Here is a 17870-nt window from a genome sequence, read left to right on the forward strand (position 1 = left end):
AGTACTTATTCAATCATAGTGAAGGTCAAATAAATGAGTGCCAATGATACCTAACTGCACCAAAGCTAATGTCAATTAAAGGGGGTTCTATTTTTGAATTCTTTTATGTTTTAGTCTTAAGGGATTCAGAGACTTCTGTTCTTCACTTTTCAAATTTTTAAATAATTTCTTTGGGTTGTAATACAGTATACTGTATTGAGAGTGCTTGCTATTGATGACTTGGACTGTGCTCTCAAGTAGCATTTCTCCATCTTCTGTATTTATTATTATTATTATTTTTAGTACCCCCCAAAGTCACTATAATGTTAAGGCAGATTTGATCCAGAAATTTGTCAGTTTTCATTCCCGTTTGTGGTCTGTTTTCATTTAGATAATGACAGTTCAGCTTTATGAACTTTCTTCATGTGTTTCCAAAACATTCTTGGTCTCTGCTTTATGCTTTTATTCTAGATTCTGCCTCTCTGGTTTATGAAACACATTTGCAGAGTGAATTTAGCCTAGTTGTTCCTTTTGCTTTTTAAAACAGTTATCCTTTATCTTCTATTTCCTCATACTATAATGTCTTATATTGATGCCTGAAAGGACAACACTTGTTTCCTTTATTCATTACCTCTCTCCATATTTCTGGCCACCAAATGTGTAGGTGATTTTTTACACCAGCTAGTTCTCCAGTTCTCTGTAGATAAAGCAGAGTGTCCTGGAAATCAATTCAGGTCAATTCTATCTAGCACTGTTTACTTGGAGTTGGCCCCAGATTCCACTGGTTGAGGACTCAGTCCCATAAGACTGAGCTGCCCCTTCAGATCATAATTGCATGTCCAAGAAGTCACTTGTATATTTAACCTACTGGCTATAAATTGGCGGTTCCCATGTCCCCCTCCAAGAATGTGATAATTTGCTAAAATGGGTCACATAACAGGAAAATAGTTTACTTACTGCATCATCAGTTTATTGTAAAAGGATAGAACTGAGATATGTGGGAAGGGGCATGGAGCGTCCATACCCTCTCCAGGTGTGCCATTCTCCCAGCATCCTCATATACTCCCCAACCTACATGTTCACCAACCCAGAAGCTCTTCCCTAGACTGAATTCCATGAGGCCAAGGGCTAGAGTTTTCTAAATCCCGTTCTTCACAGTACTTAGCAAAATGTTTAAGATTGGTCAATATTTGAGTTAATATATTATCAACTGTCTATATATTGCCTCAGAAGAAAACATGCTTAAAAATCTGTTTATCCTTACTAGTTATCAGGTAAAATAAAGGTAAATAATAAGGTCCTGTTTTCAAGTAGTAGTGTTATAACATAGTAGTTAACGGCATGAATTGTGGAGCTGCCTTGATTTCAACTCCAGTTCTGCTGTGTACTTACTGCGATCTTGGGCAAGTCACTTAATCTTTCTGTGATTTATTTTCCTGTATAATACTTCCTGTTGCACACCTAGCAATAAGTATTACATAAATATATTCATTATCATTATTTTATATTCTAAAAACTGGCTCAGGGGTTTTCCCTGAAAGTTCAGTGGTTAAGACTCAGCTCCCAACACAGGGGGACATGGGTTTGATTCCTGTTTGGGGAACTGAGATCCTGCATGCTGCACAAAAAATAAATGGCCAAAAAATAAAATTGGCCTCAATATATTTGGCTTAGATTAAGACAGCCACTTATATATAATAATTATAGAAATTTAAATCTGATAGTGTTTCTGGAAAGCAGTTTTGTTTCATGTAGTGAAGAGTTGCTATTTCTCTTGATCAAATGATTTCATTTTAATAATCTCAATAAAATTTGGAATGCAGACTCATAATCTAAAATGCAGACTCATGGTTCAGAATTACTTATGATTGTCAAATATATCATTAAATATAATAATTAAAATGTTTGCATTTTAAAGGCATGGAGAAAAGTTATGGTGCAATAGGCAAAATGTCAAAGATGAGGCATAATCTTAAATATGTTTTAAAAAATGCATAAGAGGGTAACTTGTGATTGCTTTTGGGTGGTAGAATTTAATCTTCAAGACTTATTTTTATTTTAAAAATGAGGTTAACAACTGACATGCTGATATTAATTGCTGACAGTTAAATGAGGTGATTTGAAAGTTCTTTGGATATCTTTGTTTTTATTAAATCATATTATTGTTCATCTTTAATATTTTTATTATAAAGTCAATTATTCTATTAAAGAACGATTTTCTTAAATATTAAGTCTTTACATTTACTTTTTAACATAGGAATTTGCATAAAAACTGCTTTTTTTTAACATAAAAACTGCTTTTTATCTGCAGTTTTTCACCCCTACAGTTTACCATTAGTGCACAATTTCCTAAAAATCATATTCCAAATGTAAAATTACTTTATGATTGTGGTGATGCCAGTGTGGTTTGGTTTAGGCTTTTTTTTTTTTTTCCCCCTCTCTAATCTACAGCAACTGGAGCAGATTCAGAAGGAGTTAAGTGTTTTGGAAGAGGATATCAAAAGAGTGGAAGTAAGATCAAGAATTTCTTACATCTCGAGTAGCTTTTCAATTTCATGAAAATTTTGCTTTTCCTTTAAATTGCTGCATTAAGTTAATGGGATTGGTGTCCGTTACATAGAAAGTAACAGGCATAATTTCTGCAATAATTTATTAGGAGCCCTTTTCCTCTGAGTTAATGATCAAAAGTTAGAGTTTAAGCAGTTAGTAAACAAAGCTAATATTTGCATCAAGAGGGATGTTACTTTTCTTAATGTTTGCAAAGAATATTTTCAAAGTAGAGACTGATATATCCTGTTTTTCTATACTTTGGTGAGTTGAACAGTAATGATCCAGTTGCCATTCAGTCACTCAGTCGTGTCCAGCTCTTTGTCACCCCATGGACTACAGCACACCAGGCTTCCCTGTCCTTCACCATCTCCCAAAGCTTGCCCAGACTCATATGTATTGAGTTGGTGATACCATCCAACCATCTTGTCCTTTGTCTTCTGCTTCTCCTCCTGCTTTCAATCTTTCCCAGCATCAGGGTCTTTTCCATTGAATCGGCTCTTTGTATCAGGTGGCCAAAGTATTGGAGTTTTAGCGTCAGCATCAGTCCCTCCAATGAGTATTCAAGATTGATTTCCTTAGGATTGACTGGTTTGATCCCCTTGCAGTCCAAGGGACTCTCAAGAGTCTTCTCCAACACCACAGTTCAAAAGCATCAATTCTTCAGTGCTTAGCCTTCTTTATGGTCCAACTCTCACATTAGTACATGACTGCTAGAGAAACCATAACTTTGACTAATGCCAAAGAAGGTGAAGTAGAACAATTCTGTGAAGACCTACAAGACTTTATAGAACTTTATAGAACCCGAAAAAGATGTCCTTTTCGTCATAGGGGACTGGAATGAAAAGCAGGAAATCAAGAGATACCTGGAGTAAAAGGCAAGTTTCACCTCGTAGTACAAAATGAAGAACTTGTAGTACAAAATGAAGCAGGGCAAAGGCTAACAGAGTTTTGCCAAAAGAATGCACTTGTCATAGCAAACACCCTTTTCCAACAACACGAGAATACTCTACACATGGACATCACCAGATGGTCAATACCGAAATCAGATTGATTATATTCTTTGCAGCCAAAAATGGAGAAGCTCTGTACAGTCAGCAAAAACAAGACTGGGTACTGACTGTGGCTCAGACCACAAACTCCTTATTGCAAAATTCATACTTAAACTGAAGAAAGCAGGGAAAACCATTAGACCATTCAGGTATGACCTAAATCAAATCTCTTACAATTATACAGTGGAAGTAATGAATATATTCAATGGATTAGATCTGACAGAGTGCCTGAAGAACTGTGGATGGAATTTCATAATATTGTACATGAGGTGGTAATCAAAACCATCCTCAAGAAAAAGAAATGCAGAAAGGCAAAATGGTTTTCTGGCGAGGTCTTACAAATAGCTGAGAAAAGAGAAGCGAAAGGCAAGGGAGAAAAGGAAAGATACACCCATCTGCATGCAGAGTTCCAAAGAATAGCAAGGACAGATAAGAAACCCTTCCTAAGTGATCAATGCAAAGAAATAGAGGAAAACAGTAGAATGGGAAAGACTAGAGATCTCTTCAAGAAAATTAGAGACACCGAGGGAACATTTCATGCAAAGATGGGCTCAATAAAGGACAGAAATAGTAGGGACCTAACAGAAGCAGAAGCCATTAAGAAAAGGCGGCAAGAATACACAGAAGAACTATACAAAAAGGATCTTAATGACCCGGATAACCACAATGGATCACTCACCTAGACCTAGACATCTCAGAGTGTGAAGTCAAGTGGGCCTTAGGAAGTATCACTACAAAGCTAGTGAAGATGATGGAATTCCAGCTGAGCTATTTCAAATCCTGAAAGATGATGCTGTGAAAATGCTACACTCAATATGTCAACAAATTTGGAAAACTCAGCAGGGGCCACAAAACTGGAAAAGTTCAGTTTTCATTCCAGTCCCCGGGAAGAGCAATGCCAATGAACGTTCAGACTACTATACAGTGGCCCTCATTTCACATGCTAGCAAAGGAATGCTCAAAATTCTCCAAGCTAGGCTACAACAGTACGTGAACCAAGAACTTCCAGATGTTCAAGCTGGATTTAGAAAAGGCAGAGGAACCAGAGATCAAATTACCACCATGCGTTGGATCATAGCAAAAGCAAGAGAATTCCAGAAAAACATCTCCTTCTGTTTCATTGACTACTCTAAAGCTTTTGTGTGGATCACGAAAAACTGTGGAAAATTCTTCGAGATGGGAATACCAGACCACCTTACCTGCCTCCTGCAAAACCTCTATGCAGGTCAAGACAGAACAATTAGAACTAGACATGGAACAATGGACTGGTTTAAAATTGGGAAAGGAGTACATCAAGGCTGCATATTATCACCCTGCTTATTTAACTTATGTGTAGAGTACATCATGCGAAATGCCGGGCTGGATGAAGCACAAGCTGGAATCAAGATTGCCAGGAGAAATATCAATGACCTCAGATAGGCAGATGACAGCACCTTTATGGCAGAAAGCAAAGAGGAACTAAAGAACCTCTTGATGAAGGTGAAATAGGAGAGTGAAAAAGCTGGTTTAAAACTCAGCTCAAAAAACGAAGATCATGCTATCTAGTCCCATCACTTCATGGCAAATAGATGGAGAAAAAATGGAAACAGTGACAGATTTTATTTACTTGGGCTCCAAACTCTCTGCAGATGGTGATTGCAGCCATGAAATGAAAAGATGCTTGCTCCTGGAAGAAAAGCTATGACTAACCCAGGTTCAGTCCCTGGGTTGGGAAGATCCTCTGCAGAAGGGAATGGCAATCCCCTCCACTCTTCTTGCTTAGAGGGCTACAGTTTGTGGGGTTGCCAAGAGTTGGACATGACTGATTGACTAACACTAACACACACCTAGACAGCGTATTAAAAAGCAGAGTCATTCCTTTGCCAACAAAGGTCTGTTTAGTCAGTTGCCATACTTATCTTAATATTTATCAGTAGGTTCTCACCTAGATTAAAAATGATTAGCTAGTTCACTGTTCACATAATGTACAGTATGTCTCATTAAAAATATTTACATTTGTCTTTTTCTGCATTTGATGGCTTCATTAGTAATGAATAATATTTATTAAAGAATTTCTAGTTCTTTAAGTATGTATGTCATGAAAAAGACTTGTCTCGTAAGTTTCAGATATCCTTGCTTTTGTACTCTCTGGAGAGGAAACCTTGAGAAATTTGGATGTTGAGACAAAAAGGAACTGATAAAACCTGGGATTGGAAAGAAATAAATAGCTCCTTTTGACTTATACATCGTCTCTTTGGAGTGGCTATAACTCTAATAATTGTGCTTCCAGGAAATGAGCGGCTTATATTCTCCTGTCAGTGAGGATAGCACAGTGCCTCAATTTGAAGCTCCTTCTCCATCACACAGGTACAAAGCTTGAAACCTGTAATTGCTTTGGATTTATATTATAAAGTGCAGATATGGTATTAGTCCTTGGTAGCCTTTTCCATGTAATGAACACAACTCCTGAGAAATTACTTTTGGTCATGATGTAGAAATGAGATTCAGATGGCCCATCTATTTCCTTTATGCTTTAAATTTCATGCCAGGGATAGTTAGTAGAATATTATAATACTGTGAATTCAGTAATGAATTAATAGTTTGGTGGATTTCTCAAAATAATGGTAGCTTTGAATAATATTGTGAATTAAAATCAGATGACATTGAAAATCTATAATTTGAGAAAATGAAATGGTAATATTAGGGAAAAGTTAGTTAAACTAATACCTTTGTCTTTGCCACTATTCCTGTTGAATTAGGTAGATCTGTTTGTTTAGACATCTCTGCTAGTTTCTTTATAACTCCCCATTATTAATTTAATTAAGTCTTCCCTTCTGTATTCTCTATAGAGCAGGAATTACGTATATCTTGCTCATGACTGTTTCCCTAGATTTTAAGTAGTGGTAGTGACTGGCCTCCTTCAGTATGTTTTTGTAAAATATGGTAAATGTCTATGGTCTCTATGTAAATTTAAAGTTCTATTTATGAAATATCTACTGCCTAACATTTGAATTTGAACTTTTTTGTTGTGTTCAGAGCAAGAGAAATTTTACATGTTTTTAATCCACTGCTAATCCATTCACGATTGTGGTCCAACAGAAGCTTTTTAGACAGATAGTTTTAGGATAACACACGGATTTTCAAGCAGTCCAGTGACAGTACAGGAGATTACACTAACTTCACGGCCGGTGCCAGATCAGGAAAGCCATTTTACATCTAGTTTGGGATGATAGTGGGGAAGGGACACAAGGAATATTCTAGTAAAATAACATTCCTGGTATGTTTAATATATTTCATGAACTGTTTTATAGAGAATCCGCATGAGTGCTGAGTGATTCTGGGGTCACTTTACCTGTGTAATTCAGTTTGTTTTTGTCCATATTTTATTTTCTTTAAAATACTTGGGAATGATTCAGTTTAGCTTAGCATTCACTTCCTGACATACGTGGGATCTGTGTAAAAGGAATATTTATTATAGTGCATCCAGGCAAATAAAAGTTGTCACATCACAATGTCTTCTCTAATAAACTGATAATTCTCATTATCATATCACTCTCTGTCTATGACTATGTCTATGACTAAAGTCTATCACTTTATTTCTATATAAATATCACTTTATTTCTTTCTATCTGTTGTGGCCAGGTCTTTGTTACCATCTGAGCTATGAGGGAAGCCCCTGGTCTTTGTTAATCTCTCACTGATCTTTGTTAATCTCTCACTGGTGACATTTAATAACATATTAACAATATAGTATTATGTTCATTTAACTGGCTTTTTAAAATTTAATGCCTCTGATGCACTGGGCACTGTTTTAAGTGTTGAATGTAGCTGGAAAGTCCCTTCCTTTATGGAACTTCCCTTTGGGTGTGTGTGTGTCTGTGTGTGTGTGGAGGTTGAGGGAGATGCTAAATAAGAAAAACTAAAATATAATATTTGTACATGACATATAAGTAGTATCCTAGGAAGGAAGTTAGACGTATTAGAAAGCTGACACATGAATGAAGTGAAGAGAAGAGGTAATAAAAAGTCACGGGGTAGTTTTGAGTAGGGTCTATTTTAGATTATAAAATACTTACGGGGTTCACATGTAGAGGACAGAGACTAGACTTTCTGTCTCTCCCAATCCCCTGCAATTGGAAGCTAGGAGGAATGTTAGGAATATTGCAAGAATCCGTAAAGAGGAAATGGTGGACTTTTTATTGGATTTTATAGGATTTTATTGGTGGAAGAGAAGAGAAGTGGTTGTATTATAAAGTGGCCAGTCCCATGAGAGATGTAGGAATTCATGATGTCTGTGAAAACTTTGTTGAATTACTAAAATCGTATGGAACACTATTGTCAGATGATGTGGTCAGTTAGACTGGTTCACAGTTAAAGACGGAAAAACAGGCAAACATGATTTTCTTCAAAAGAGTGTTTTGATTTTTTCTTAAAATACATTCTTTATCACAAGATTTGAGAGAGACACTTGGGAAAACGATGGTAGCTTTGAATATTCTTGGGAAATGACCCTTAAGATGTGGAATTAAACATGGGAAGAATGTTATGCTATCAATATTGAAGTTTGTTTTATTTTTAAGAAATAGTATACAGTTGAAATATAATCCCCCCCAATAATTATTATCATCATTATATAAATGCCAGATTTTGTTCTTATTCCTCATTGTAATGTTTTGGTCTCTTTTTAAGAGGTTTACTTTAAAAAAGAGTTTTTGTGGATTCATTCATTTTTTGTGGATTCAGGGTAAATCCCTTACATTGATTTTGGGTTTATGGTGAGGGTTATGTATTTAATGTAAAGAGAAACAGAAGACATATAAGTATTGATGTTACACCTCCCTCCCCAGGAATTTGTCTTCTGTATACCTTAATTGTCATATCCTGTCTATTCTCTTCCAGCTGCCTTGTTTAGACCCCAGGTATCTCACAGAGTCATGCAATAGTCTTTTAACTGTACTCCTACAGTGTATTGTGAGGAATCGCATCATGTTACTTTCCTTAAAATCATTCAGTGACTTTCCATTGTATTTAAATTGGCTTAGATCCTTTTGTATGGCCTTCCATAATCCCCTTTACCTTGCCTACTATTTTTGTGCTTTAGAATTGAATTTAACTCCCCAAATGGGCTATTAGGGTAACTTTACTTATATATTATTTTTTTGCTGAGAAACTCCTCTGTTCCTCTCTTAAGTAGCTCCTCATCCTCTAGCCATCTCCAACGATCCAGCCAAGGATGAGCTTTATTCTTTTTTGATACACCAGTTCCCTTAGAAAATGAAGTGGAGGAAGGAAGTGCAAGGTAGAATTAACTACCAGTTTTTAAAAACATTTTCTATTTACTTTGTTCCTGTTCTGCACTGTGTGTGCTAGTTTGGGTAGATTTCCCGTGCTGTACTATAATGCTGTTAACACTGGGATTTTCTTACACTCCCACATTTTTATATGAGCATTTATACATAATAGAACTTAAAATAGGTTTTTGAGTAAGTGTATGTGTCACCTAGAATGTAGTTTAATTTTCATAGCTTGTGAAAACTTGATTGAAGCATGACCTTTAGTATACTTAATAAGTAAACTAATTAATCTTTAAAAAAAAAAAACTCAGGCTTCATTGGGGTGAGTGAAGTTGGAGGTGAGTATGTGATTATTTCCTTAATAAAATCAGTTTAAATTTAGTAAAACTTTTAAGCCTTCATTCATTGCAAATTTTTCTTATTAGAATTAGTTCAAACCTGAAGATTGCTGCTTTTAGGGCATTTTTAGTTCTTTAGATTCTGAGGAAAGAAGTCTTCACAATTCAGAGGATAAACTATAGCTTATACTTCTTTGTTACGTGGCTCTTTGTATTAAATTATGAGTAAATTAGAGAGTGATAGGCAAGCACAGTCCTGTTTAGCTTTTGCCAAATGACATTTTTTTTTAATCCGAGAGTATGAAATATTTTAGTCAAATCTTCTTAACAATGACAGTGATAATTTGGTTTAGATTAAAATATTCTTAGACTGAAAAAACCTAAAGTCTAAAGTTTAGATTTTAGTCTTCTTCAAAGCCATTTATTGCCAGTGGTTTTGCTTGTAATTTTTAAAATGCATCTCATTGACGTGATTTCTGTCTTAGAAATAATTGTCTCATAATTGCTTCATTCTTTGTCTTTAATCAAGCAAGTATTTCAGAACTGTTGTTTATTATTCGCTAACCTCTGGTTTTAGAACTCCAAAGAACCTGGTTTAAAGATAATGTATTAGTTGAAGCTTCTCTGTTTGCTTGGAGGTGAATATATGCTTTAATATGATCCAGATAGTTACTAGAGTTAAATTTGCAGGATAACTCTTGATTTCTTGTGGTAAAATAGTAAATAAATACAAAACAAATAGTAAATAAGATTTATCTAGAATCTCTGATCTTTCAAATGCTTTTGCCAGTAATAGACTTGCTATTGATCATATTTAATTCATTTTTTAAAGACACATTCGTAAGTTTAAATTGTGAATTGCTTATTTAAGTTTTCTGTAGTATAGAACAGAATAAAATTTATAGGTAAGACTTTTATATAAGACACTTTTGTTTTTATTTAACTACTTTAATTAGATATTTTTAAGACTTAAACTTTCATTTGTCTGTCATTTTTGACAAAGGTCCAGATAAATCAAAATGAAGGGAAAAGCCAGGGGTCACTTTAGAGATGCTAGAATTATTGAACTATTATTAAGAATATTCTTATATGTGTGTGTATATATATATAGATGGATAGATACACAGACATACACTAGTGGGTCAGTACCTTATGAATTTGTAAATTTCATAATTTGATTGAATAAACTGATAAAGTTCAAGGAATTTGGTATTATGTAATGGCTCCTGGACCAGGATAAGAAATTACTCTTTAACTCACACAGAACTCTATGTAGTTTTGCTTACCCCAGTGACACCCTGCCTTCTCCAGGGTTGTTAAAAAAAAAATGTGTGTGTGGTGGGGAAAGGGTGGATGGTGGTTATAATGGCTCTTTGGTGTAATGAATGAAAATGATCTCATCTTCTGTATTACTGCATATTGGGTCTTTGACTGGATGATGACCCACAACCAGAGTAGTATCAATGGTATTATTATTCACATAATAATGCTTACATTTTTGGTACTTTTTTGCAATTATTATTGGTTCAACTGCTTTTATTTTACTTGGGGTGGTAACTTTTTAAAATTTTATTTACTTTAATTTTTATTTATTTATTTTGGCTGTGCCACAGAGCTTGTGAGATATAAATAGTTCCCCAGATAGGTTCGAATCTGGGCCCTTGGCAGTGAACGCATGGATTCCTAACCACTAAACTGCCAGGGAATTCCCCAAGAACACTTTTATTAAAATGTAGGAGTTAAAATGTTTTTATGCTCAAGTCTAACTCAGTGCCTTACAGATTGGTCGCTAATTTATTATATATTTTAAACAACTCTTCTACATAAACCTAGAAGTTTCTTTTGTTTTAATTTTTTGTATTTCTTCTTATTTTTCCTTTTTTTCTTAAAAAAATTTTCTTTTTTTTTTTTCTTTTACGAACCCTTGTGTTAAAGGCTGACTTTGAGCAGATCACAGCTAGGGAGCTGCTATACTATATACGAAAGCCTGACCGAAGCAGGTCGTCTGTGGGTGGTTTAGCACCAGGTTCCCCACGAACATGTGGCGTGTGACAAGTGAGGGGGCAGCAGCATTTCCAGCTGCATCTAAAGAGTTTTTAACGTAACATTTCCGTTTATCCAGGAGGAGAATTCTACAATATAGAAAATTCTCCATACACAGCCTGACACTATTTTCCGTATCTCCAAAGTTAGATGGTTATGAACAGATCTTAAGAAATCTCTGCTATACTTGGCATTTATTGTTGTAATCACCAGTGATTCACATGATGTACTCTGCATATAAGTTAAATAAGCAGGGTGACAAGGTACAGCCTTGATGTACTCCTTTCCTGATTTGGAACCAGTCTGTTCCATATCTAGTTCTGACTGTTCTGTCTTGATCTGCATACAGATTTTGCAGGTAAGGTGGTCTGGTATTCCCATCTCTTTCAAGAATTTTCCACAGTTTGTTGTGATTCACACAGTCAAAGGCTGTGGTGTTGTCAATAAAGCAGAAGTAGATGTTTCTCTGGAACTCTCTTGCTCTTTCTATGATCCAACACATGTTGGCAATTTGTTCCTCTCTAGTTCCTCTGCCTTTTCTAAATCCAGCTTGAACATATGAAAGTTCATGGTTCACGTACTGTTGAAGACTGGCTTGGAGGATTTTGAGCATTCCTTTGCTAGCATGTGAGATGAGTGCAATTGTGTGGTAGTTTCAACTTTCTTAGGAATTGCCTTTCTTTAGGATTGGAATGAAACTGACCTTTTCCAGTCCTGTGGCCACTGCTGAGTTTTCCAAATTTGCTGGCATTGAGTGCAGCACTTTCACTGCATCATCTTTTAGGATTGGAAATAGCTCAACTGTAATTCCATCACCTCCACTAGCTTTGTCTGTAGTGATGCTTCCTAAGGACCATTAGTAGAGTAGGTATGTCAGGACTTTTAAAAAAAATCTTTGGCTTCTTGTTATAAACTAATTGCCACTGCTTAGTGAAGATACTAGCAGTTCTTTCTAATTCTGAAAGCTGAGGTGTGAATAGGACAGATTTCCATGTGCTTGAGTATCAACCAAGACTCCTGTTTGACATGTAGTTTTTTGAACCATGCCCTTGAAATCTGATCATTAGGTCTGAGGTGAGTTCCAGAATTTCAAATGCTAGCCTGGAGGATTATACTTTAAAAGGTATGGTTAGTGGGCAGTGAATATCTCTGTATTACTGATACGTTTTAAAAATCTCTAAGTAAGATATGCTTATTTTCTTTTTCATAAAAGAAATCTCTGTTGTCCAACACTGAATTTTTTTCTTTTTTTAATTTTTTTAAATTATCTTAAGCTTATTTCATCCTTGAGAAAGAGTAAAGATTTCTGTTTATTTTAGTGTCTACTTTGTTAGGTTACACATCTTTCTATAATGTCTCAAAAATGCCTCAAGTTATGTTCCTGGCTTGAGCAAACCAGAAAAGTTAAAAAATTGGAAGCAAATTGTTCTGTTGGCATTCCTGATTTTACTCTGATTAGAGCCTCTTGCTGATGGCCTTTTGCCCTTTCAGGTTAGAGTCATATAGGGAACTTTCCACCCCTTTGCTTATTATGGGTTTTCCTTGATTCTGGAAGGTCACGGATGGGAGAGGCTGGGAAAACCAAAGTATACATTGTAACAGTGTCTTAGATGGAAGTATCACTGGAAGCAAGGAGAGAATTTCATGTGCTGTCCCCATGTTCTGTTTCTGCATCACCTGTCTCTCCCGTCCCCAAGTTCCAGTGTATTTTCCCATTCTCCAGATCCTCCACCCGTGAATCTTTTGTTGCTGTTTCTGGAACGCTTCCTCTACTTTCTTTGCTTTTAAAACTTTTTTCTGAGATTATTTCAGAGAACTGGGTTTTTGTAACATTAAGATTTGTGGTAACTATATCATCTGATAATTACAAATCTCTCCCCTATGAATTACAACTAAATTGTAATCTATTCCCACTCTTTGATAAGTGGTAATAGAATATAAAGAAATCAAATGCAGCACTTAGCCTAACGAACTGGGACTTCTGCTAGTTTCATTGGAGGCAGATTGGTCTTGTCAGTCTTTTTCTTTTGAGCTTATTATACTGTTTTTGAAAAATTTCCAAAGAAGTTATTTACTTTCAAAGGCAGTAATGCAGTAGATTCATACCTATTCCATCTTTCAGAAATTTTCCTTCACATTTGCTTTTTACATCCGCAGCAATAAGTTTCTCTCTGAGAAAGCTCTTGTAAGGAAAACTTTAAAGTGAATTTCCCCTTTGCTTTTCTTTTTAAACTTTAGCGATATTGTGGAATTACAGACCTTTTAAAAGGCAACATAATATTAGATTCATGCAGTCCTCCTATGCACTGTATAACTACAACTCTTTCTAACCATCTACAATTAAAAGGGAACAGAGGGTGTTGGGAAAAGTTTTTCCTGTATATCTGAAATACTCTGATAACTTCTGTTCTTTGAAGAGTAAATTGAATCTCTGTTCCCTAAAGATTACAGATGTGCATTTTGGAGCCCAGTGTTTTTTATTATCGAACTACCTTTGTGTTCCTCAAGTAAATCCAAAGCTTGTATGAGTTTTGGGGAGCCCTTTGAAGTCAGATGTCTTTCAGTATATAATGTTGTGTCTGTGCCCGTATACCTTCACCAGTTTTAGAAAGGTAACACAGTATGTATGCCATATATCACATATACTGATGGAGGAGGAATAGGCAGTTCCTTAAGCAAATTAAAATTTCCCCATTGAAACATACACGTTAACAGTGAGGTAAATGGTATGAAATGTAGTCTGATCAGGTTTTTACTTCAAAAAAGTAACACAAAGTATTTGATTTTCATAGTTCTGGGTTTTAGAAATTGAAGTTTTATGTAATCTTTTTAAGCCCAATATTTTAAAAAATCCAGACTATATATTGCTGAAAAGGCCATTGTAATCACCAGTGTTTGTTTATATAAAATCTGTTGTAAAATACCTTGTTGAAATTCTTATAAATGCCATGAATGAGTAGTAGTAGTACTGCCTATTCTAATAATCCAAGACACTGTAGAAGAAAATATCTCATGTTAATTTTCAGTTGAATTTGCAGCAAAATCAGGAAATTATTTCTGCCCTAGAGGAGACTTGTACTTGCAAAAGTTGTAACTGTCAGAGTAGTAGAGCATATGTGTATTAGGTACTGTTTTATAATTTTATGTATTATCTCATACAGCCCTCAGAATAGATGCCATATATCCTTTTCCTTTGACAAATGAGGAAATTGAATCATAGAGATGAAGCATTTGTGCTGCATCACACAGTTATAGTAGCGTAATCAGTATTCTAAAGCGGGCATCCTTACTCTAGAGCCTATAAAGCCTTGGGAGGTAAAAGAGTTTTAGAGATCATCGAGTTGATAATAAAGGTCAAAAAAGAAAATCAGTAGAAACTTACAGTTCAAAAATGACAGGGTAGTGAGTTTGCAAGAAGAGAAAACATGTTACTTTGGCAGTCTTTGGTGAGGATTCTGTAATTATACTGCCTGGGTTCAAATTTCAGCTCCACACCTTATTAGCAGTTTGACCTTAGGCAAGTTTATTGTTAACTTCTGTACACTGCAGTTTTCTCATTAGTAAAATAAGGATAATAATACCTATCTTGACTAATACAATGTAATAGTACATTTAAAGAAATGAGAGATAACACCTGACACATACTAAGCACTCAGTAGATGGTGGCACTCAGTAGATTAGTCATGTTGATTTTCTGTGATTTGTCTGAATAGTTGTATCAAATGTAGGAGTATGTGAAATTAGAAAGGAAAACTCAAAAATGAAGAGTGATTTCTAGTATCTCCTAAGGTGCCTGAAAAATTAGGGCCGTGAAAATTTGGGTTGTTAGTAAATGGGATTTACCCTTAATTTGAAATTCAGTGCATCTGTGTTAAATAACTGACAGAAGACCATTATTTTGAAGAAAGCAAGTTATTTAGCTTTTGATCTGTTTATAATACTAGGGATTACTGCGTTGGTAGGAAGGAAATAAAATAGTAACAGACTTTGCTATTGAAAAACATTAAAAACATATTCTGTTTTAATTAATCATTATTAAAATAAGATTATGTTCATGTTACATGTTGGTCAGTATGTGTTTGTTTTGAGAAAACAGATTCAATAATTTTACCAGGAAAACTATACTGGAAAAGTAACAGGATTTGGCTGTAGGCCCATATTGTTTACTAAATGTAGAGTTTATTTTCTTCTGTCTTAAGTTTATACTAATGAAAAAACAAATTAGTGACAGCACTTAGTCTAATTTCATACGTGTGTGCAGCTTTTTTTTTTTTATTCATTCAATTTACTAATTTAAACATTTATTTAGTTTATTTTCTTTATGTTCACCCTTAAATGATCTTAATATACTTTATTTTGCTTACATATTAAAATTCTCTATAATTTAATTAATTGATTTTGTACCTACTGGTAATTTAAATGTGAATCCTCCTTTCAAAAAAAAAAGCTGTCTAAAACTAGTTACTTAGTATTTTTGCCAAGGGTGAATCACTGTTTTCTCTTAGCTTCCTATTTATTATAGGTGTATCTTACATGTGAAATTGACTTAACAGTCTATTATTTTTTATTATTTAGATTTTTAAAAATTTCTTTTTTTAAATTGAAGGACAATTGGTTTGCAATGCTGTGTTAATTTCAGGTGTACAGCACAGTGATTCAGTTTCTATATACACACACACATATATACACATCATCCATACATATACATATATACATAAATGCATATACATATGCTCTTTTCCAGATTCTTTTTCCTTACAGGTTATTACAAAATACAGAGTATAGTTCCCTGTACTTATATAGTAGGTCCTTGTTGCTTATCTGTTTTATATATATAGTGTGTATATGTTAATTCCCAAACTTGTAATTTATCCCTCTGCCCCATTTCCCCTTTGGCACCATAAATTTGTTTTCTATGTCTGTGAGCCTGTTTCTGTTTTGTGTATAAGTTCATTTGTAACAGTATGTCTTTTAATTACAAAGTATATCCTTGTTTTTAGAAGCAAACAATTTTAAGTGAGAGTAGTTTTGTGACATCTGCTTGCATAACTGAATTTCCTTTGTAACTTGAATTAACAGCAGTTTAGTTTTCATATGTTTTTAGCTGAGCTCCTCCTTGTCATCAGCAAGAACATTAATTTTTTTTTTTATCATCTTATTTTCCTCATCATGAGTATTATTTCTAACCTGGTTTTAGTTTAGTTCAGTTCAGTCCTCAGCTGTGTCCAACTCTTAGTGACCCCACACACTGCAGCATGCCAGGCTTTGCTGTCTATCACCAGCTCCCAGAGCTTGCTCAAATTCATGTCCATTGAATTGGTGATGCCATCCAACCATCTCATCCTCCGTCATCCCCTTTTCCTCCTGACGTTAGTCTTTCCCAGCATCAAGGTCTTTTCCAGTGAGTTATTTCTTTGCATCAGGTGGTCAAAGTATTGGAGCTTCAGCTTCAGCATCAGTCCTTCTTATGAATATTCAGAACTGATTTCTTTTAGGATTGACTGGTTTGATCTCCTTGCAATCCAAGGGACTCTCAAGAGTCTTCTCCAACACCACAGTTCAAAAGCATCAGTTCATCAGCATTCAGCTTTCTTTATGGCCCAACTCTCACATCCATACAAGACTACTGAAAAAACTGTAACTGACTTTACGGACATTTGTTGGCAAAGTAATGTCTCTGCTTTTTAATATGCTGTCTAGGTTTGTCATAGCTTTTCTTCCAAGGGGCAAGCATCTTTTAATTTCATGGCTGCAGTCACCATCTGCAGTGAGTTTGGAGATGAAGAAAATAAAATCTGTCACTGTTTCCATTGTTTCCCCATCTATTTGCCATGAAGTGATGGACCGGATGCCATGATCTTTGTTTTTTTAATGTTGTGTTTTAAGCCAGGTTTTTCACTCTCCTCTTTCACTTCATCAAGAGGCTCTTTAGTTCTTTGCTTTCTGCTGTAAGGGTGGTGTCATCTGCATGTCTGAGGTTATTGATATTTCTCCCGGCAATCTTGATTCCAGCTTGTGCTTCATCCAGCCCAGTGTTTCTCATGATGTACTCTGCATATAAATTAAATAAGCAAGGTGACATTATACAGCCTTGACATACTACTTTCTCAATTTGGAACCAGTCTGTTGTTCCATTTCTGGTTCTAACTGTTGCTTCTATCTAAATAAATCCTTCTCAGGATTTAGATAAGGTGGTCTGGTATTCCCATCTCTTTAAGAATTTTCCACAGTTTGTCATGATCCTCACAGTCAAAGGCTTTAGTGTAGTCAATAAAGCAGAAGTACATGTTTTTCTGGAATTCTCTTGCTTTTTCTATGTTCCAGTGGAGGGTGGCAAATTGATCTCTGATTTCTCTACCTTTTCTAAATCCAGCTTGAACATCTGGAAGTTCTTGATTCAGGTACTATTGTAGCCTAGCTTGGAGAATTTTGAGCATTACTTTGCTAGCGTGTGTTCAGTTCAGTTCAGCGCTCAGTCGTGTCTGACTCTTTGCAACCCCATGAACCACAGCACGCCAGGCCTCCCTGTCCATTACCAACTCCTGGAGTTCCCTCAAACCCATGTCTATCGAGTCGGTGATGCCACCCAGCCATCTCATCCTCTGTCGTCCCCTTCTCCTCCGCCCTCAATCTTTCCT

General features: G+C 35.4%; 1 protein-coding gene across 6 annotated transcripts in view; it reads left to right on the top strand.

Moving 5' to 3' along the window:
- The window catches only part of COP1 (COP1 E3 ubiquitin ligase), a 222681-nt gene that overhangs the window by 68774 nt on the left and 136037 nt on the right, over positions 1-17870 (top strand). For 5 of the 6 annotated variants that reach the window (XM_070384887.1, XM_070384885.1, XM_070384884.1 and 2 more), the window contains 2 exons: positions 2431-2490; positions 5848-5924. The exons of the other annotated variant lie outside the window; for it this stretch is intronic. In XM_070384887.1, coding sequence (XP_070240988.1) covers positions 2431-2490; positions 5848-5924 — 137 coding nt within the window. The remainder of the gene's footprint in view (positions 1-2430; positions 2491-5847; positions 5925-17870) is intronic. 6 annotated transcript variants of the gene reach the window in all.

Source organism: Bos mutus, chromosome 16 (assembly GCF_027580195.1).
Source record: "Bos mutus isolate GX-2022 chromosome 16, NWIPB_WYAK_1.1, whole genome shotgun sequence".
In the NCBI taxonomy this organism is placed as follows: Eukaryota; Metazoa; Chordata; class Mammalia; order Artiodactyla; family Bovidae; genus Bos; species Bos mutus.